Source organism: Trichoderma camerunense (genome assembly GCF_050948025.1).
Source record: "Trichoderma camerunense strain CBS 138272 chromosome Unknown V8C40scaffold_3, whole genome shotgun sequence".
Taxonomy (NCBI): domain Eukaryota; kingdom Fungi; phylum Ascomycota; class Sordariomycetes; order Hypocreales; family Hypocreaceae; genus Trichoderma; species Trichoderma camerunense.
In genome coordinates this window covers 2,214,765-2,233,659 of record NW_028145367.1, presented here as the reverse complement: position 1 = coordinate 2,233,659, position 18,895 = coordinate 2,214,765, and the positions used below count along the sequence as shown (strand labels likewise).

The window sequence follows — 18,895 nt, the reverse complement described above, 5'->3', positions numbered from 1 at the left end:
AGATTTAACTTTTCCATGTGAATTTACACGTAGAAATAAGTTATATATGTAAATTTTTCATTGAAAAATTGACTGATAAATGTCTATGTCCGTGCAGACCAAGACCCATTTACCTCTAATAACAATATATTAGGTCAGAATGCTTATATAATGCAGATTAAACAATATTAACTTATTGCCGGGTAGCTAGAATAAAGCAAACGCAAGGCCTTAATATTGATGCACTACTGTTGCATATCTACGAATTGCTCACTTGCCCTTTGAATACCCCTGCCTTTCGAGCATGTTCTTATCCAGAGGCACCTGTTGATCCCGATCCCTCTCTTCCCCCTCCTCCGTTCGCTGAACGTCTCTTCCTAGGCCACCTCATGGCTGGCGCAAAGAAGAAGAAGAAGCCGGCAGCCAATCCGGCGCGAGGCTTTGCGACGACCTCTGTTGCGTCCAAGCCTCGCCTGGAAATAGCAGAGCCGACAGGATCTCAACCTTCTTCGGGTGTCAGCACCCCCAAGACTGCCCCTCCAGTTGGATCAGAAGTAACCCCGCTATCGTCGAAGCCAACCGCGGCGAGTGGCGAGCAAACAACAGCCAAGGAAACCGTCCTGAGCCCCGAAGAGTTTGAACGACAGCTCGAAGAATCGGAACTGCAACTGTTTGTAGAAAAATACTCGCAGAAAGTCAAGCGAGATGCTCAACGCCAGTGCTCTCGACTGGAGACCGATCGGCGCCTGCTTCGGAGCCAGGCTGAAACTATCAACACTCCAAAATGGCTGCCTCGGGAATTGATGGATCATATCCTTGACTTGATCAAGGCTGAAAGTCGCTTCTATGCCTCTAGCCTTTCATCCGAAAACGCTGGGCCTGGAAAGATGCCGTCTGAAGAAGAGTTGGTATCACGCATCTGGACGTTGCAGCAGACGCTCTCTGGGGCCGCTTTTTCCGAAAAAATTGTCGAAAGCGCTATACAACATATCTTAGATATCGCACCAAACATATCGGCTGCTCCTCGAGATTATATATGGGGTCTAGAAGAAGCTCTGGAATGGCTCGCTCGTGAATCTCCGCTTGAAGATCTCCCCACGTACGGGACCAGGACTAAGGCAGTTTCCAAAGGTCAGCCTCTCCATACTCGATCCAGGGGTAGGCCTTATCCCCATCATTTTCTGATATATTTCTTTTAGACGCTACCGATAGTGCATCTGGGCCCCCGTCTCGCACAAGCACCCCCAAGTTAAACGTGTCTCAAGCCGGTCGTACGGAGAAAGGCAATGCACCAAATACTCGCCCTGGCAAAGCCCGGGCATCTCCAATTGCTACATTCGATGGTGATATTGAGCCGGAGGATTTGATACCAGAATACGTCGCCACAAAGGCAAAGTTACTCGAGCTGGGCCACCTGGAAAAAGGAGCGCAGTCCAAATCCACCAAGCCGCAGGGCAAGGAAAATGAGACGGACATGGCAGCAGTGGCTTACCTGGAATCCAAACTTAAAACCATAGAATCTGATGTTCTGTTTGACAAATTCTTGGCTGAGCAACAATGGAAGAAAGAGAAAGTTGTTCTGGAGAAGCAACTTGCTGTGGCCAGGAAGAGTGCTGCCGCTGACTCAAACAGCCCATCACAATCTGAAGATCCCGCGCCAACATTAGAAGCGGAAGACGATGTTACTGCTATAGCTGAGAAGATGGCTCAAGAACTCCTCGCCGAGAGTAATGAAGACGACGATATCGCAGGATTATTCGAATCTCTGCCACAGAGCGAAGTCGACCCGACCACAGGAAAGCTCCAGACGGTAGTAAACTCTTCAGATGGAGTAAAACTTATTATTCGAGAATTTTCTAAATGGACAGGAGTCACCCCAAAACGAATCTTGGAAGACGCCTGTCGTTCTAGGCAAGTTGATACACTATGTCTCGCCTGCAGCATCCTCCTCAAAGTGCTAACCTTCATCAGAGACCCATCTGTCAATATCAAGTTCACAGTTGTTTCCGAGGCTACTTTTGCTAACCGCCATTCGGTGGATATTTTGTGGTCAAAACCGCAGGACCCTGCCCAGATTGTGGCCAGCGCGGACGTTGAAGCAGTGATTGACCCTTCACACTTCAGGTTTACTATGACCAAGGTTGCTACACCGGATACGAAGCAATCAGAGGCATACATTGCCACAGCGGCGCTGTTCCATATATTTAATGGTAATCCTAAGGAAGAAAAGGTTAACCTTAGACTTCCAACTGTCTGGCGCGATTTTTGGTCTGAGATGGCCGAAGCCAAAAAGGGCCATTTTGATGCGCAAGATCGATTAGCTGTGAAGCAGCTCAAGGCCCTTGTCCGTCAAAGACAGGATCAAGAGCTTGAAGACGGCGTTGTTCTGCAGGGTGCGTTCCGGGGTCGCAATAATGCCAAGGCTTCGCCAGAGGCTGCTGAATCAGGACATGTCGAGCGATCAAAGAACATTGAGAGCGATGACAATTTGAAAAAGTTATGGGCATCGAAGTCGGGCAGGAAGAAATATGCAGCCATGCTAGTATGTTATCAGCATATGCCTCTTCCGGTGCACCGCTACAGCCAACTGACGCGCCTGTTAGGAATATCGAGTACAGCTTCCCATGTGGAAATTCAAAAACAATGTTTTGGATGCTGTAGATAAAAATCAAGTTATAATTATCTGCGGAGAAACCGGTTGGTAAGTTGAGGGCTTGTCTTTTTTCTAAATTGTGCCTCGCTTACAGTGCTGCAGCGGCAAAAGTACACAAGTCCCGGCGTTTTTGCTGGAGCATGAGCTGTCACAAGGCAGGCAATGTAAAATATATTGCACGGAGCCTCGTCGAATTTCAGCCATATCCCTAGCTCGTCGAGTAAGCGAGGAGTTGGGCGATGAAAGAGGTGACTTGGGGACTTCTAGATCCCTCGTTGGCTATTCTATCCGCCTTGAATCAAACACGTCCAAAGAAACACGGCTGGTATATGCTACCACGGGAATTGTTATGAGAATGCTTGAAGGTTCAAATGACCTTGGCGAAGTCACACACCTAGTACTCGACGAGGTCCATGAACGCTCCATTGATAGCGATTTCCTTCTCATCGTTCTTAAGCGCCTCCTAAAACGCCGGAAAGACTTGAAGGTTATTTTGATGTCTGCTACTGTTGATGCAGAGAGATTTTCTGCATACCTAGGCGGTGCACCTGTTCTGAACGTCCCAGGAAGAACATTCCCGGTCATGGTCCGCTATCTAGAAGATGCTGTTGAGCTTACTGGCTATACCCCCGCCAATTCGGAATCTGATCGGCTTGTTGATCTCGATGACGATGTAGGCGAGATCGAAGTAGAGGGCTTGAAAACAGAAATGGCACAGAGCCTCGCAGGCTATTCAAACAGGACCAAGACGGTTCTCGCTCAGATGAACGAATACCAAATCGACCTCGACCTTATTGTGGAACTGATCGCTCGAGTTTCTATAGATGAATCACTGCAGCAGTACAGTAATGCAATCCTGGTCTTTTTACCCGGAATCGCAGACATAAGATCACTGAACGATATGCTTTTGGGAGACCCCCGGTTTTCTGCTGGCTGGCTTGTTTACCCTCTACACTCTACGATCGCCATGGAGGACCAAGAAGCAGCTTTTCTTGTACCACCTCAAGGCATGCGAAAGATCGTTTTGGCGACAAATATTGCAGAAACTGGAATCACTATTCCAGATGTTACCTGTGTCATCGACACAGGTAAACATCGCGAAATGAGATTTGATGAGAAGAAGCAGCTTTCCCGGCTGATCGACACATTCATATCGAGAGCCAATGCAAAGCAACGAAGAGGACGTGCTGGTCGTGTGCAGAATGGACTGTGTTTCCACATGTTCTCCCGGTACAGGCACGATACACTTATGAGTGATCAGCAAACTCCGGAGATGCTCCGGCTCTCCTTGCAAGACTTGGCGATACGAGTCAAGATCTGTAAGATAGGCGGCATCGAAGAGACACTAGGTGACGCTTTGGACCCTCCCTCGGCAAAGAATATACGTCGGGCTGTTGACGCACTTGTGGATGTGCGGGCCTTGACTGGCACAGAGGATCTCACCCCTCTTGGTTATCAATTGGCAAGATTGCCTCTGGATGTTTTCTTGGGAAAACTCATCCTCTTGGGATGCGTATTTAAATGCCTAGACATGGCCATCACCGTCGCGGCAATCTTATCGTCCAAATCGCCATTTTCTGCTCCGTTCGGACAGCAGACGCAAGCAAATAATGCGAGAGCAGCTTTCCGCCGTGCAGACTCGGATGTCCTTACAACTTACAATGCATATGTAGCGTGGAAGCGAGTATGCCAGGCGAATGGGGGTTACGGAAAAGAATTTCAATTCTGCAGAAAGAACTATCTCAATCAGCAGACACTCACCAACATTGAAGATCTAAAGGGGCAACTTTTGACGTCTCTAGCCGACTCCGGGTTTCTATCCCTGACGGAGGATGAGCGGCGAGCTCTATTGAAGCTTCGATTTTCTTCCGGTGGTCGCAGCCGTCGTCATCAGCAATTTGTCGAGGTACCCCAGCGAGTCAACCTCAACAGCGATAACGATATTGTATCAACTTCCGTTATTGCATGGAGCTTCTACCCCAAGCTTCTCGTGAGAGATGCACCGGGTTCTAAGGGGCTCCGCAATATTGGAAACAACCAATCCATTAGCCTTCACCCAAGCTCTGTCAATCGTGGTCTGTTCGAGATCAAATGGCTATCGTATTATACTATAATGCAAACTAAATCGTGAGTTGCCGAATATCCTTCTATCTCTGTTGAAACTTATCTGATGATCGATTTAGGGTTTATCGTGCACATGAAACCAGTGCCACGGAACCTTTTGCGGTAGCACTACTTTGTGGTGACGTACGCTGCGATGTAAGTCAAGAGGATTTCTATTTATGGCCTGCCTTTTGCCCATATTAGTTGAGTTACTGTACTGATACCATTTGTTTTCAGCTGTACTCTGGCGTTATAGTGTTGGATGGTAACCGGGGTCGCTTCGCCATACCGGATTGGAAGACAATGCTCGTCATTAAGGTCTTGCGCACGCGGTTGCGAGAACTACTTACTAGGACCTTCAAGCAACCCGGCAAGCTGCTAACTGCACAGCAGGAGAAATGGTTCGACGTGTGGCAGCGTCTATTTTCCCAGGACTTCAACCAAGATAAGATTGTCAACACCGTCAGTCTCTAGACTCACTTGGACCTGAATTAGAACATTGCGTTTGGAGCTGGACTACAGAGACCAGCCACAGAACATAGAATTACTAGGGAACATACATTGGGATAGGGGACAACTGCTTGGGCGAAATGGCAATTTCGGAGCAAGATAATAAGGGAATACTAGGTTTGGAACTTGATAGAATTCATTTTGTCAATTCAGTAGAAAACACTATAGCTACTTCCTGATATATCAAGTTCAATTGGAGGCAAGCCACGAAAGACATTCCGATTTAGTCGGTCTTCTCGGTATCGGCCTTGTCGGTATTATTCTTGGGGTTTGAGCCTCTCAAAAAGAGCTCTTTGAAGTCAGCGTTGCTCTTTGGCGCTGGCTTTGCGCTCTCCCCATCCTTTTTTTCATCAGACTTGGGTATTACTTTCGGGGCAGAGAAACCGAGCCCTCGCTTTGGACCTGGTCTTCCCAAGGTAGGTCGCCTCATCACCGACGAGGGCAAGAAACTGTTCGCCGTGGTGCCAGTTGGCTTGTCTTTCTTAGCCGAGCTCTGGCTACGTGGGACAATGCGATCTTCCGTTCTCTCCACCTTGGCGTGACGGAGGTCATCAGGAGACCCAACCTGCAGTTTGCGGCCTTCAAACTCGATATTGCTAAGTTGCAGGCTTGCCTTGCCCGCAGCGGAAGAGTCTGCGAACTCTATCTTCGCGCCACCATGCCCTGGTTGTAGAATTAGCTTGACGATAGGCCCAAACGGCTCAACAAGCGCTCGCACTCGAGCGTCATTGACCGTGTCAGGCAGGCCCATGAGGGCGATAGTACGCGCGGCGATGTCGCTAGCTGAAGGGCCTGACAACTTGTCACTGACAGACCCGTGGTTAGCCATATCAACATCGGCATCATCGCTCGCTTGTTGTGCAGGAGATGCACGGTCGTGTGATCCGCTATGGGCCGTGGGCTTCACATTAGAAGTCTTTGAGATCTCGACGCGGATTATTTGGTTGAGAAACTTGGTCTTGTCAAGTTCTGAGGTAGCCTTTTCAGCTTCATCCTTTGTTGCAAAGTCGATAAATGCAAAGCCCCGACCCTTCCCGCCTATGTTTCGGGGAACGTTTATTCTCGAAATGGTTCCATATTTTGAGAATATTGTGCGGATTTCCTCCTCTGTAGCGGAGGGGCTCAACCCAGAGACATGAACTTCTCGGCCCTCAGCAACAGCACCCTCGCGGTTCTTCTTGCGATTGGGATCGGAATATTTAGCCACGAGCTTATATTTATCGTCAAGAATGGTGCCTTCTTTTGCCACTGCTCTAGCGGATGCTTCACTCTCACGGAAAGAGACGTAGCAGAATCGGCGATGCGTATTCACCTTCAGACTGGGCCATCGAATGCTTAAAATCTCTCCGCAATCCTTGAACAATCGTCGGATGTACTTTTCATCAGCCGCAGGTGGGTAGTTGGTGACATAGATGGTTAAATCATGCGCTGATCGCACATTAATCTGGGACTCCCCGAAGAACTTGCCGTCTCTGAGTAATGCAGATTGAGCTTCTTCTGGAGTACTGAACTCAATCAATGCCGTTGATGAGAGGCCGTCTGCTTCCCGTACTAGCGCTGTGACATTATTGATATGGCCATATTCTTTGAAATATTGGCGAAGCTTTGTTTGCGTGACCTCTGCAGGGAGATTTGAGACGAGCACGGAGGTGTTCTCTCTATCCCTCCGTGACCCAGGCTGCGTTTCGTGCTCGTTCTTTTGGCGTTTACTGCTGGTGTTGTTGGGCTCTTGTGAATCCACTGGATCTTCCCGTTTTCTCTTAGACTGGCCTGGGGAGACATCCCCTGAAATTACTTCATCATGTCCTGCTGGCTGTGCGCTATAATAGGCAGCATATGCGGCAGCCTTCTCCTCTTCTTCAAGAGCACGTCGCTTCGCAATGTTGCTTTCAGCTTTCTGCACGGCATCAGCTGCTCTGCGTACCGAGTGCGACTGTTCATAATCATTGCAATGCTGCATGTAAACCTCCAGCACCTTTTCGGGCCAGTCAATAGTCTGTCGGTTTACAGCGCGCTGAAGAACAGCGGTGGCAAGCACGGGTATCCGGAAATTGCCACCTCCAGAAGAGGGTGTAGGGCTGTTGCTTGTGTTGGTGGAAGAGAATATGAGCATCTCCCACATATAATAGCGGAACCAAAAGTCGTGACTGTCGGCGTGAATTTGGGCCTTGGCTAGCTTATTCCACTGCATTCTTGCCTCGTCTATCGCTCCCTTCTTCTCTGTCAGGTATTGGATATAGATGCGCTCCAGCCGGAACTTGGGGTCGCCCTGAAAGTCTTTGCCATATAATCTTTTGCCCACAACTTCAACGTCCTCGAGAGCGGCACTCAGCCCTACATCAGCCACATCTACAGCCTCATCTGTAGCGCTCGCATCCATCGCGGTTCGTTTTAGAAAACCGCACCATGCCACATACATCTCGATCATACTCTCCATGCCGTGCTTGTACAGCTGGTTCTCGCTCGTCGCGGCATGCTTAATGGACTCCACTTCAGCAAAATCTAATCTCGCCTCTTCTGCGCATAGAATTAACCTATTCCATAAGCGACCGGACCAGGGGCAATGCTGAACGGCCCGGCGGAGGGCATTGAGTAGATATTCAGGGGCTTTTGTATCGGCGTATGAGGATGAGAGGAAGACTATATGTTGGTGCCAAACCGATTCGTCGGATGCGAATACCCCGGTCAAGGCTCTAGCATAGAGTCCACAGCAAAGGTTGAAATTGATGTCAGCGATGCCTTGTCCACCATGGGCGCGTGACGCTTCCCATTCAAGATATTCGGTCATGATTTTCTTTTGAGCTTCCGCATCGTCGGCCCTGGATGCCTGTTGGAGCTTGAGCTCAAAAGAATCCCGCTCCGCCATCAGGCGCTTTGCATCCTGGGATAGTGCGGTGACGTCCTTCATGGAGTCTTCCCACGCTGCGCGATTGTATTCCGACAGGAAGCTCGAGAACATTTGCGATGTTTCGTCCCAAGTGATGTGAGGCGTCGTAAGTCGGTCACGGTACAGGTGCGTGATGCGCTTAACACCCTCTGGAGTTTTCGTCTTCTCTAGGAGCTCCATTTCTAGAGATATCCAGCGGTTCCAGAGAATATGACTGTCGTTGATGCGATACTTGATAGCCTCGTACCCTTGCTGCCACAGGTCAAGGGCAGATCCGAACGAGAAAAGCTCACGACCCATCATTTGTTCCTCTTCTGGCCACCCAGCAGCGTCGGATTGACTATCCGCCCAAAGAGACCAGAAATAGTTGCAATATGCCAGCCATATCTGCAGACTACCGGGCTCCGCGCCGACAGCGCGTTTGAAAAGTTCGACGACATTTACGCGCTGCTCGAGATCGGGGGCGTTGCGTGTGGTTTCGTCGAGATAGGCCAGCCAGCTCTCCTCGCCTACAGGATTGGCCATGGTCATCCTCTTCGGCCGTTCCGATGCGGCATCACAGTGCCTGTAGCATAAATCAAGAGTTGCCGCAATGTGGGAGTCGATGGAAGGGAAGTCGAGATTGGGTGAGAAGAAGAGCAGATTCGGATGATGTTGATGGTAAGCTGTTGAGATGGATGGGATCTGCAAACTCAAAAAGCTGATTGTGCTGCTCTACTAATACCTGGTTTAGGTACCTCTACGCTACCTTATGCAAGGCCGAGCTACCCACCTTAGCTTGGCGGTGGCCTCGGCAGGTACCTGCCTGTGTTCCTCTCACGGCTTTCTGGTGGAATTTCCTTGGTAATTTACCTACCAAAGTACCTAATAGGTACCTATTTCCAGGTCGTAGAACTAAGGTAAGTGTTAGGCAGCCCAGGTAATAGGCAGCTCTGCAGCCGCGGCTGATGGTAATTGAATGTTCCAAATTGTGATGACTCCCAGACAGTTGAGCCCTTACCGAAGGTAGTGTATGACGCAGATCAGTGGATAGCAGTAATTACATGTACCTACTGAGAAAAAGTATTCGGCTCCCTAAGGCGCGCATTGTGAATAAGTAATGTGTAGCGATACCTCTCTACCTACCTACTACCTGGTAGATTGTTCGCATCGGGGAAACAGTAGCTCGGGTTTTAGAGTTATAAATATACAAGATGGACGCCTCGTAATTGTTTGGGCATGAAATTGTCAAGCAATAACCAGCTCGACACTAACACTCCCATGCTAGTCCTGTTTCCGCCTCGTACGGCGCCTGGAAGCCACCGTGGAAGGTGACCTGCCTGTATGATTCCTTGTTTCAGATCAACCCCCCTACTTTGCAGAATGCAGCAGGTACCCAACCGCTACGGAGCCAGGAACAGCAGCGCATTTGGAGCGCGTTATTAGCGCTGGCTAGGTGCTGGAGGTGGGCCCGCAGACCGGGATTGCATCCCTATCATTAATGATCTACGGAGCCCAACACGGAGCTGGGGGTTAAAGTAAAGCGACCACTACTGGCATTCTTTCTCGCTGAATTTCATCCTCCATCGTGTCTTTCTGTAGCGACTGCGATTCGGCCTTGCATTCACCTCATTCATTCATTTTTTCTTCTCTTCAACTTACAACGGTCTTGTATAGACCACCCACGCTCCCTACGAATATATTGCGAATTTTACACTTCTTACGCTCCTTTTGCCTCCCTTTTCGAGCCCCCTTCTATGGCCATTCCATCCGCGGATCTCGACTATTGTCACTAACTCGTTCTCCCTTTACTTGCGAGATCTACATTCCACTCCTTCAGCCTCATTCTTTTGCTCGTACATTGCGCAGCCTGTTACGAGCCCGTTTTCGATTACTGTCTGACCGTGTGTGCTGGTAACTCTCGGTCGACATTTTGTTCCAGATTCCCCGTCCTTTCAACCTTCTTCTTCCGGATCTTCGTGACGTTGCATAAAAAAGAGAGGGATAGTGGGATAGAGAGAAGGAGAGAGAGAGAAAAAATAGGTCTGGTGGCTCCAGCCTACCTTTTTGATCATCTAGTTCGTTCTAGAAAACAGGCTTCAATTTCTTTTCAATTTTCAATCTCAGCGTGCGAGTCCGGCGACTAAGAGCCATCTATTCGATATGCGCTACCTTCTTCCAGCAGTGCTTGGTGCACTGAGCCTGCTTTACGTCGATGGTGTTGCTGCCCAGGACACACCCACCTGTGTGGTAGGTCAATTCGACTATTAGAGCTTCAGCAATATCTGACCTTGTCATAGCCGGGTTGTGCGAACACTGTCAGAGGTCAATTCACTCAGTATGGTTGCGTCAGTGCAGATGACGCTGCCTGTCTCTGTGCAAACGCCAACTTCGGATTTGGCGTTCGAGACTGTGGTCAGACTGGTTGCGGCTCTACGGACGTCCAGGTCCAGGCCTTTCTTGCTGGGAACTTTTGTCAGGGTAAGGATCCAAATGTATGGACAATATATGTTGTATACTCATCCATCCATAGGTCAACAATTGGCGTTTACACCAACTGGTGCATCAGCTCCTCCGACCTCAACACCACCAGCGACTCCAGGCGCGTCTGAATCGACGGCTCCTCCAAGCGAAACAACTCCAGGTCCAACATCGCCGCCGACGACATCTGCTCCGAGCTCAGAAACTGCACCTCCGTCTTCATCGCCACCGGCCACAGGGCCACCAACTACAGCATCGTCGGCCACGACAGGACCGGCCTCCGTTCCCACTCAACCCTCTGCTCCGCCGACAGGAACCCCTCTACACTCAAACTCTACAATCCCCGCGGTATGTGTCCTCACATTCGTCCTATAGCCTAGGCTCTTCAACGTTGCTAACTTTGGGTAACCTAGTCTAAACCAACTTCCCCGCCTCCTACGACAACCTCTGCTGCTTCTTCCACCTCTATCTCTACCTCTAGTCCCACGTCTACTGAAACATCCGCAGCTGCTCCGGCAGGTGGTTTGTCCCAAGGTGCGGCTATTGGAATTGGAGTCGGAGTTGCTGGTGGTGTAGTTGCAATTGCATTTGCCGGCGTCTTCTTTTTCTTGAAAAATCGCAGCCGAACTCACGATTCCTTCGACATCTCTGCGCCGCCTCCTAGTTCCGGTCGTGGCCAAGGCGCGTTTGAAAAGTATTCGAATGATCTCGAACTGGTTTCCAACCGGTACGAAGACATGGTACCTCGGCAGCAGCCAAGAGCCATGGTGTAGCTGCAGCTTGTGTCTTTGATAGTCCTCAGGTGAACTAGCCATCTGTGCTCTGGTAGTGGGATTAGCTCACAAGTGAGGACCAGCTTTGATCCAATTTCCATTTGTTTCAACTGTATGGGTTATGTTGCAAACTCTAGTCATGCGCTTAAAGTGACGGCCGGAGACCAACGCCTTCCTTCTCCCGGAGTAAGCCTCTGTGTAATGTATTAACCGACGCTTGCTACAAAGTACAATCGGTGATGGGCCGCTTCAAACCAAAACGGGGTGTTTATATTCTTCATCCCTTGAGCACGGATATTATTCAAAGAGTCTAAAGTTACGTGGTGCAGGAAACCAGAACTGAAATACTCTATCCAGTTGCCCGAGTGTGTTGTTTCGTTTCATTGTACATATGTTGATACAGGTACATGCTCATTGTCATGCAAACTCTATTGCTTCCGAATTCCCACCATCCTCATTTTCTTGTCTTTACCATGAATAGTATGGTCTCTGGCCATGCACCTTGCGGTTTGGTAAGTGAACCCAAGGGCCTTTTTGTGCCTCCTTAGCCTTCTCCTCTTCATACTCCCGAATTCTGGTCTTTTCCTCTTTCAGAATGACTGTAAAGCCTATATTATCACACGGGTTAGCAAATCCGAATCTGAAGTGTGTTATTGAAAGAAAGGGGAACTAGTAATGTCTTACTCGTGCTGGGATGCTGGATGACACCCATTCTCCCTCGTCCCTTATAGTCAATCTCCTTTCCACGCCAGGGGCCGCGTCCAACCCATGACTGAGCAACATAGAGGCGGGTCGGGTCTACAATCTCTATCCATTTGCCATCCTTGGTTTTCACCTTGCGAGGCGTGTCTAGAATGTCACCGTTGACCTTTCCAAGGCCCATACCACGCCGAACAACAGCCATGTCCCGCGCCTCTTCCAGGTGGTATTTGACTTCGGCCGCAAACTTTTTTTTTGACCACTTCATTTGTTGGATAGCCTCGTCGACTGGCTTGCCGGCAATCTGCCGTGCCAACATGACCAGTTTCTTGACGCTGGTTGGGAAAAAGTCGCTCTTGTGAATGAGTTCGCGCTCCGTCATTTTGATCTTCTCCTCTCTCGTCAGCTGCCCGTTGCGGCGCACTGATTGGATGACCTTTCTTCGCTGCCACCGGATACGGCTCCGAGCATCTGGATCGACCACCATTGCTAGGCTTTCCTTCGTCCTTTCCTCTGTCGTCTGGGCGGCTGGAGCATCGGTTACCGGCTTCGCGGCCTCGATTTCGTCCTGGAAAATGTTGTCTTCAACTCCACCCCGCATATTCCTTTGCAAGAACTGCTGTCGCTTCTTGGGATCGTCCAATTCAGAGGCGGAGGGGTCCTGGCCTCTGTCGCCAGATTCTTTGGAACTAGATTTACCCCATCCTTTGAACACATTGATCGACCATTTGTGACGACGTTGACTCAGTACGCCAACGGTTCCGTGTGAAACTCCATTAATCGGCGCCAGCAATGAGGCTGGAGAAGATGGGCCTGTGTCCAATTAATGGTTTTTATTAGCCAGCGAACTCTTGATATAAGACGGTTATTTTCTTCGGTAGAGGTATTACTTGACAGCGCCAGCCGCCGAGTGGCCAGCCGTAGACTCATTGGATCCGAGATGGCAGCAGCAAGAAGAACGAGTCTCAACTAGCTGATCTACAACCCATTGAAGAAAACGAATGATTCAATCTTCCCAATTTACTAAACCCATCGCATAGCTTGAGACGCTCTTTTTCGCACACCCGAGAATCCGCCGACGGCCGGTATTGTGCTATCACGTGATGTGCCTTAGCGGGATTAACATCAGACCATACCATGGTTTGATCCATAGCAGATTCTCCATTTCCGCTGTACCGAGTTCACCAAACCGCCAAACAACGCATCTCACGGCTTCACAACAGCTTCGAAAGCTCTCTCTTCGCAATGGCTATCGCACCGATCACTGGAGTACGTCCCTATTCCGGCCAATGGCGCAGTGTCGCACTGGAAATTGCGGCAGGTCCCGCTATAAATTCATTGGAGTAGCTAACACAGGGTGCAGATGCTGCGGCGACAGCTCATCCTTGACCTCGGCGTCGGTCTTGGTAAATATTGACCCCCGATTGTCCGCAAAGCTTTAACACAGCTATGGGACTATTTGTTTTTTATGCGCTTTGGCTCACGTCTTGTTATAGGATCCGGATTCATCATGGCCAACTGGTACTGGTACGGAACTTGAAAATAGCGAACCGACTCTGATTTGCAAGGAAAGACTGTCTAATAACGGGATAGGTACGGCTACCACATGCCCCGAACCAACGGCCGAGACGCCTACTACGCCAAGAAGGAGGCCGAGCGTGCCGCCGCTGCGTCACAGTAAGGAGGGCATTTGTATAATCAATGGATCGAGAGGGAATGCGGCATGGACAACTGCTGGTCGAATAGAAGGGGAATGACTGGGCCAACGGACTGTTCACGCCTGCAGGAGCATAGTTGCTGGACAGATGTCGAATATCACGGAAGAAAGGCAGCCAGGCGATCCTCTACTTAGACTAATAAGTCTTGGGGCAATACGATTCAATCATCTCGACTGGCTTATTATATGTTTTTGCCGTGCCGACTACCCTTTGTTTATTGCTGAAAATAGTGCTGGTGGTTTCTTTCCAATTATGTACAAATTATGTGCTATGCGAAGCCAATTCTCCAAAGCCATTTTATGTGACTCTTGTGCCGAGGGGGTTATTTATAACTTCCTCATCGACAGGTAGCTTTGTAAGCTTCATTAATCAACGTCCAATATCATATGTGCGCAATCACCAGTTCAGAGAGCCTCTCGGATCGTTTCGCTGAGCCAGGTGGTTGCAGCGTGTAGCATCATGTGAGCGTCTGGGTCTAAGATGCATGCTCAGGTCATGCCCAATACTGCTCATCCTGGTGACGCGGGGACCCTCTCAGGGGTCATAGGTTTGGATCAAGAGGCCAGTGAAAAACTCTTCATACCGTCTCTCGCAATGTAACAAGTCAGGCGCATCATGGCGATGCTTCGTCAGCATCATGCCAGCTCGATGACCATTGGTGCGGCCTAGGCGGCTCTTTCGTCTTGGTACCTTCAGAGCCGTTGTCCACTCTAGCTCTCTCCCCTTCCCACGCCGTTGTCTCTACAGTAAACGTGCCTTGCTTGTCCTTACACCTATTTTTTGTTCATTGTCAGTAACAATAGAACTGACCAGGCGACTCAATGCTTCAGCCGAGGGGCAGCCTAGAAATCATTGCCGATGCTTTGGTGGGGGTTCCAAACTCTACCTTCGAAACAGCCGATCTACGGCAAAGCACCGAACCGGGCTCTCGCGCGACAGCGGCCGCTGAACCTCGCATTTATACTGCAGCATCTGAAAAAGCTCACACGCCGAAAGATCAATCTTGCGAGACACTGAGCCTGCACCATCGACCTTCCGGCGCCGGCCCGAGGCGTCCTGCTGGATCCGAAGAGGCAGCTCCGAGGCGGGGAATGAGCGGCAGGGAGGCGTCATTTGCGGCTGGGCTGTATCGAAATCCTAATTGAGAGAGAGAGAGAGAGAGGATGGAGGCGGCGATAGGCGGACAGTTGCTAAAGGCTGTTGAGGAGGCCAGTTTGGAGGAGGTGAGTTTTTGATGAGATTCCGACGCTGGTTGCTTGGGAAAAGTTTCCGTATGCGCCGAGAGCTGTGTCCGGAGGTGCGAAAAATCACCCATTGTGCAACAAATCGCCACAATTTTCACAAATTTGGGTTTCTGTGTTTAGAACAAGCAGCAAAGGTCTATTTTCATGAATAAGAGAAATAAAATAGGAGAAGAGGAAAAAGAAGAAGAAGAAAAAGGACATTCATTTCTGTCTCGGGCGTCTGCCTCTTCACTCATCCACTCGCCCACTACTCTTCACGATAATCGATGCTAATATTGAGACATGGCAATAGGTTCTCGACAGCTTTCGCTCGTCGCTCTCCCTAGAAAAGACCCAAGCAATCGGAGCCGGTACCAGGCGAGTCAAAAGCACGCACTTGGATGAGCTTGATCATCTCGCTGGCCGGCAATTTCGAGCCACCCAGGCGCCCACAATATCCGTGTCTGGCCGCAGCCTCCCGCTGATATACAAAGTAATATCAACGCTCGTCTCACCGCCTCATTCCATGACACTGTTTGTCCTCGATCTCGACGGCCGTTTTGATGCTACTCGCCTCACATGCACAGATGATGACTTGCAGCATGTCTACGTCCAGCAGCCCCCATACGGCGAAATCTCAGGCACCGACGTCGAACTCATCCGATCACTCATCGCAGAGGCTGAACGCTCCTTAGTCTACGACTGCTCCTCGGCGGCGTCTCTCTCTCGTGAATTTTGGGGTACGATTGTGCTAGGCGGACTAGGGACGGGTGACCTGGCTGCTGGATGGAAAGGCTGGCTTCATGTTGAGCGTGATCACGTTGCGGAATATTCTATGAGAGTGACTATGGAAGAGGCCTTTGAAAGGCGCTCTAATAGGCAGGAAGTCGTTGACAGCGCTGGTTGGGTTGCATCATCACCATGGGGAAAGTTTACTTTCGACGATTGATTCATGTCACTTGTACAGAGCAAAGGCTATGCATGGATCTTGTAGACAATTGTGTATATGTTAAAGACCAGTTATCTATACACCAGTGTATGAATCTATCTATGTAGAAGAGACTGTCTCTAGTATATCATTGTAATGCGCTCTAATAGCAGTTTGATAATCGCTTGGGTATATGAAAAGGGGCATCAGTCCATCTGATGAGAAAGAAAGTGTAAAAGAAAGAAAAGAGAAGAAGAAAATAATGAGAAGACTATAGTAATCTTCTCTCGTCATGATATGCAAGTGTTGGCCAACACTTGCGTTCTGAAGCCAATCTAAAAAGAGAAAGTGTAAAGAAAAGGAAGAATCAGTCGTGTCGCATTAGCGAATCCAAGTGTTTCAATTTCCTCGTTTTGAACTCCGAATACTCCGGCTCGTAAATGCCATTTCAAAGTGTTTATATCGTTGAACCTTTATGCAGAGACAAGCATGTCTTCATCAAAGACGGCTGGGTCAGCTGCAACACAGTCTGATTTGCCCAAAACGTCTCGCTTGAGCGACGACACCACCTTCTTGCGCATCTCTCGCTGGATGCCGTGGTTCACGGCATCAAGAACGGTAGACACGGTAGCGCGAGGCTTGTAAGTCGGCTCTGTGCCTTCCTGATACACACCGGTCTTGACCAAGATGCTGTACCAATCGTTGTCGGCAACGTCATTGATGGCGTTGGTGCCACGGATGTCGCTCTCCGGTGTATCACCAACGAAGTACACCGTCTGGGGAGGACCAGAGATGCCGTGCTCGGTGCTTCGCCAGGTTTGCATCAGGCGCTCAGCAAACTCAAAAGTCGAGACTTGGGGCTTGCCAAAGGCGTGCGTGTGCAGCTTGCCCTTGCCGCCAGTGAGGTCTTTAAATGTGATTTCGAACATGCGGCGGAGAGCTCCCATGCCGAGACGAACATGCTCGTGGGCAGCAGACCAGACGACATCGTTGTGAGAGAAGTAGAATGGGGGGCCCTCATCAAACGTCTCGCTGCGAGTTGCAAGTCGCCCTCCCTTAGACATGGCCACATCCAGCATGATCTGAATGTCACCAGCCCAGTCACGAGAGTCGGCGAACACAAAGACGGCATCGATGACAACATCATCGAAATCTCGCTCACGGGAGTTGGCGAGCTCTTCAGGTGTCAGCTTCCGGAAGGGTGTTGTGGCGGCGTTGTGCTTGATGATGTCGCCTGGTGTAACGACGTCTTTGAAGCCGTATCCTTCAGCGACGAGACGGCACTTCTCGCCCTCGCCTCCAATGACAAGGACCGTGCCGTACTTCTCAGCCATTTCTCTCATGGGAGTGTGTCCGCAAATGAACTGGCCGGGCTTGATCTCTCGCTGGAGTTGTTTTGATAGATCTTGGCAACGCTCTTCTTCAGTCTTGCCGCCACCGTTGGTCAGGAAAATATGAGGACTGGGGACAAATTCAAGGTCAGACACAAGATTCAATGGGTATGCGTGTTGTGATGTTGACTTACATCTTCATTCCGTATTCGTTCTCGCCGTCAAGGACTTTCATCGCCTCGATAGCCTCTGGGATCGGGCGGCCGCCGCGGACAAGCACGCCATCGATATCAAATGCAAAGACAAAAGAGTCGGCAACGGCAGAAGAATCGATGGGAGATATGGGAGTTGGGACGTCGGAGGAGACACTGTCTCTAGAGCTAACTGACGACGCCAATTCGGGTGAGCTGGGCATGGAGTCTGAGTCCGCTACTCTCTCATCAATGTCCTTCTTGACCTGAGCCACATGCTGGTAGAACTCGGTCTGCTGCTCCTTGCTGAGAGTTGCCATGTTGATGGATTTGATGCCTGCCGTTGATGGTGTAATGATTCAATGCTGTTGTGGGGTAAAAGTGGAAGAGTGATGGGGAAAATAAAATAACAACTCTTCAAGGTATTAGATAGTTAGTGAGGCTTCTGGGGATGCAATGGTTCTACCGTCTCGAACGGTGAGGATATCTAGGTCTTTTATACCTCTCGCCGTCTCGATCTCTCCCTCCATCTCGCACCCCCTGAGTGCACACAGAGTTTCTGGGGGTCTCCACGTGGTTCCACTCGAGTATTGCTCGAGTATCTTGAGTCATTTCATTCTCCAGGTTTTCTGTCTTTCATTGTCTGTATTTCGTCAAAGAAAAGTGGCAAGCAGTGAAGTGTCTCCAGTTGTTTATCCACACTCTGGCTCCACATACGTGAAGTCGTGGGCTATGGTAATGGGAAGATGACGGCGCTGTGGAGCAGTGCGCGTAGACACTACGTAGGCGGGCTGAAGAGGCTTGCGCCTTGCGGTCTGAGAAGAGCCTTGGTGAAACTACCTAGCTGGAAATAGTCCCAGGAACGAAGAAACCAAGGAAGCCTCTCGGTGATGACAGGTGATGGGTCTTGACATGTCATTGGCGATAATTCGGGGAATACCTAGGTAGCGATTTGGTATTTCTTCTATAGAGGCGCCACAAGAATTGCCCTAATTGGGTACTATTACAGTACTTGAATTATACTTTACCTGCCACGGTATACAGCCGTGTTTGCATACTTTGTTATCAGCTTCACGCTTGGAAATAACTGGACGTGGGAGAGCCGCGGATCATTGCCATTTACGTCGTCACAACCACATGCGAACGGCGCTCATAGTGGCAAACGCCAAGAACAGGATACAGTACGAAAGTATACGTATCATGACGTTCCCTCCAATCGCCCTTCCCGCTCTTCCAAAGTGGATATCTTTGGAACTTTCCAGCGGCATTTTTTGTATCAGTGAACGAATGATAACGAAGTACTGATAAGACCGCCGTGACAGCTGGCTCGGATGAGGTGAGGCAAATGGCGATCTCATCGGAGACGTCTTACAACCCCTGGGCTCGTGTAACTCTTATGGTGGGAGGGGAAGCCAACCTATTGGCTTGGACGGAAAGAAA

General features: G+C 49.8%; 8 protein-coding genes across 8 annotated transcripts; 4 read left to right on the top strand and 4 right to left on the bottom strand.

The window, feature by feature from the left end:
- The first annotated feature begins 28 nt into the window (after positions 1 to 28).
- V8C40DRAFT_236695 (P-loop containing nucleoside triphosphate hydrolase protein) lies at positions 29 to 5,484 on the top strand. Its single transcript, XM_083214100.1, has 8 exons — positions 29 to 133; positions 187 to 1,110; positions 1,179 to 1,890; positions 1,951 to 2,521; positions 2,583 to 2,680; positions 2,735 to 4,759; positions 4,816 to 4,891; positions 4,973 to 5,484. The coding sequence occupies exons 2-8, from the start codon at positions 369 to 371 to the stop codon at positions 5,207 to 5,209; spliced, it is 4,461 nt and encodes a 1,486-aa protein (XP_083077386.1). The 5' UTR covers positions 29 to 133; positions 187 to 368; the 3' UTR covers positions 5,210 to 5,484.
- Positions 5,376 to 8,851, bottom strand: V8C40DRAFT_236694 (U6 snRNP complex subunit PRP24). Its single transcript, XM_083214099.1, has one exon. The coding sequence runs from the start codon at positions 8,661 to 8,663 to the stop codon at positions 5,469 to 5,471; it is 3,195 nt and encodes a 1,064-aa protein (XP_083077385.1). The 5' UTR covers positions 8,664 to 8,851; the 3' UTR covers positions 5,376 to 5,468.
- A 715-nt stretch (positions 8,852 to 9,566) lies between these two features.
- V8C40DRAFT_236693 (uncharacterized protein) lies at positions 9,567 to 11,731 on the top strand. Its single transcript, XM_083214098.1, has 4 exons — positions 9,567 to 10,361; positions 10,412 to 10,592; positions 10,645 to 10,940; positions 11,006 to 11,731. Exons 1-4 carry the CDS (start codon positions 10,275 to 10,277, stop codon positions 11,363 to 11,365), a joined length of 924 nt encoding a protein of 307 aa, XP_083077384.1. The 5' UTR covers positions 9,567 to 10,274; the 3' UTR covers positions 11,366 to 11,731.
- V8C40DRAFT_236690 (mitochondrial 54S ribosomal protein uL22m) lies at positions 11,482 to 13,095 on the bottom strand. Its single transcript, XM_083214097.1, has 3 exons — positions 12,955 to 13,095; positions 12,050 to 12,877; positions 11,482 to 11,973 (listed from the first exon to the last, which is right to left on the bottom strand). Exons 1-3 carry the CDS (start codon positions 12,992 to 12,994, stop codon positions 11,834 to 11,836), a joined length of 1,008 nt encoding a protein of 335 aa, XP_083077383.1. The 5' UTR covers positions 12,995 to 13,095; the 3' UTR covers positions 11,482 to 11,833.
- A 332-nt stretch (positions 13,096 to 13,427) lies between these two features.
- V8C40DRAFT_236689 (cytochrome c oxidase subunit VIIa) lies at positions 13,428 to 13,932 on the top strand (the record flags this gene model as incomplete). The annotated part of the gene is made up of 3 exons (XM_083214096.1): positions 13,428 to 13,470; positions 13,561 to 13,591; positions 13,658 to 13,932. Coding segments are annotated over 3 exons (155 nt in total), but the record flags the coding sequence as incomplete, so codon positions are not given.
- A 9-nt stretch (positions 13,933 to 13,941) lies between these two features.
- On the bottom strand, positions 13,942 to 15,275 carry V8C40DRAFT_236684 (uncharacterized protein). Its single transcript, XM_083214095.1, has 2 exons — positions 14,669 to 15,275; positions 13,942 to 14,555 (listed from the first exon to the last, which is right to left on the bottom strand). Exons 1-2 carry the CDS (start codon positions 14,893 to 14,895, stop codon positions 14,396 to 14,398), a joined length of 387 nt encoding a protein of 128 aa, XP_083077381.1. The 5' UTR covers positions 14,896 to 15,275; the 3' UTR covers positions 13,942 to 14,395.
- On the top strand, positions 14,250 to 16,004 carry V8C40DRAFT_150353 (uncharacterized protein). Its single transcript, XM_083211299.1, has 3 exons — positions 14,250 to 14,343; positions 14,613 to 15,005; positions 15,319 to 16,004. The coding sequence occupies exons 2-3, from the start codon at positions 14,946 to 14,948 to the stop codon at positions 15,952 to 15,954; spliced, it is 696 nt and encodes a 231-aa protein (XP_083077380.1). The 5' UTR covers positions 14,250 to 14,343; positions 14,613 to 14,945; the 3' UTR covers positions 15,955 to 16,004.
- Positions 16,005 to 16,316: 312 nt separating this feature from the next.
- On the bottom strand, positions 16,317 to 18,183 carry V8C40DRAFT_150552 (HAD-like domain-containing protein). The gene is made up of 2 exons (XM_083211300.1): positions 17,459 to 18,183; positions 16,317 to 17,394 (listed from the first exon to the last, which is right to left on the bottom strand). Exons 1-2 carry the CDS (start codon positions 17,773 to 17,775, stop codon positions 16,407 to 16,409), a joined length of 1,305 nt encoding a protein of 434 aa, XP_083077379.1. The 5' UTR covers positions 17,776 to 18,183; the 3' UTR covers positions 16,317 to 16,406.
- Positions 18,184 to 18,895: the final 712 nt, after the last annotated feature.

Bases quoted from the DNA above. Each gene is read 5' to 3' on its own strand.
- V8C40DRAFT_236684 (XM_083214095.1), bottom strand. From the start codon at position 14,895: ATGACGCCTCCCTGCCGCTCATTCCCCGCCTCGGAGCTGCCTCTTCGG. The intron at 14,556-14,668 runs GTAGAGTTTGGA...AACAAAAAATAG, and splicing joins GTAGATCGGCTGTTTCGAAG to GTGTAAGGACAAGCAAGGCA.
- V8C40DRAFT_150552 (XM_083211300.1), bottom strand. From the start codon at position 17,775: ATGGCAACTCTCAGCAAGGAGCAGCAGACCGAGTTCTACCAGCATGTG. The intron at 17,395-17,458 runs GTAAGTCAACAT...ATTTGTCCCCAG, and splicing joins AACGAATACGGAATGAAGAT to TCCTCATATTTTCCTGACCA.
- V8C40DRAFT_236690 (XM_083214097.1), bottom strand. From the start codon at position 12,994: ATGAGTCTACGGCTGGCCACTCGGCGGCTGGCGCTGTCAA. The intron at 12,878-12,954 runs GTAATACCTCTA...AATTGGACACAG, and splicing joins TCGGCGGCTGGCGCTGTCAA to GCCCATCTTCTCCAGCCTCA. The intron at 11,974-12,049 runs GTAAGACATTAC...GTGATAATATAG, and splicing joins CATCCAGCATCCCAGCACGA to GCTTTACAGTCATTCTGAAA.
- V8C40DRAFT_236693 (XM_083214098.1), top strand. From the start codon at position 10,275: ATGCGCTACCTTCTTCCAGCAGTGCTTGGTGCACTGAGCCTGCTTTAC. The intron at 10,362-10,411 runs GTAGGTCAATTC...ACCTTGTCATAG, and splicing joins AGGACACACCCACCTGTGTG to CCGGGTTGTGCGAACACTGT. The intron at 10,593-10,644 runs GTAAGGATCCAA...ATCCATCCATAG, and splicing joins TGCTGGGAACTTTTGTCAGG to GTCAACAATTGGCGTTTACA.
- V8C40DRAFT_236694 (XM_083214099.1), bottom strand. From the start codon at position 8,663: ATGACCATGGCCAATCCTGTAGGCGAGGAGAGCTGGCTGGCCTATCTC.
- V8C40DRAFT_150353 (XM_083211299.1), top strand. From the start codon at position 14,946: ATGGAGGCGGCGATAGGCGGACAGTTGCTAAAGGCTGTTGAGGAGGCC. The intron at 15,006-15,318 runs GTGAGTTTTTGA...ACATGGCAATAG, and splicing joins AGGAGGCCAGTTTGGAGGAG to GTTCTCGACAGCTTTCGCTC.
- V8C40DRAFT_236695 (XM_083214100.1), top strand. From the start codon at position 369: ATGGCTGGCGCAAAGAAGAAGAAGAAGCCGGCAGCCAATCCGGCGCGA. The intron at 2,522-2,582 runs GTATGTTATCAG...CGCGCCTGTTAG, and splicing joins AGAAATATGCAGCCATGCTA to GAATATCGAGTACAGCTTCC. The intron at 4,760-4,815 runs GTGAGTTGCCGA...TGATCGATTTAG, and splicing joins ACTATAATGCAAACTAAATC to GGTTTATCGTGCACATGAAA.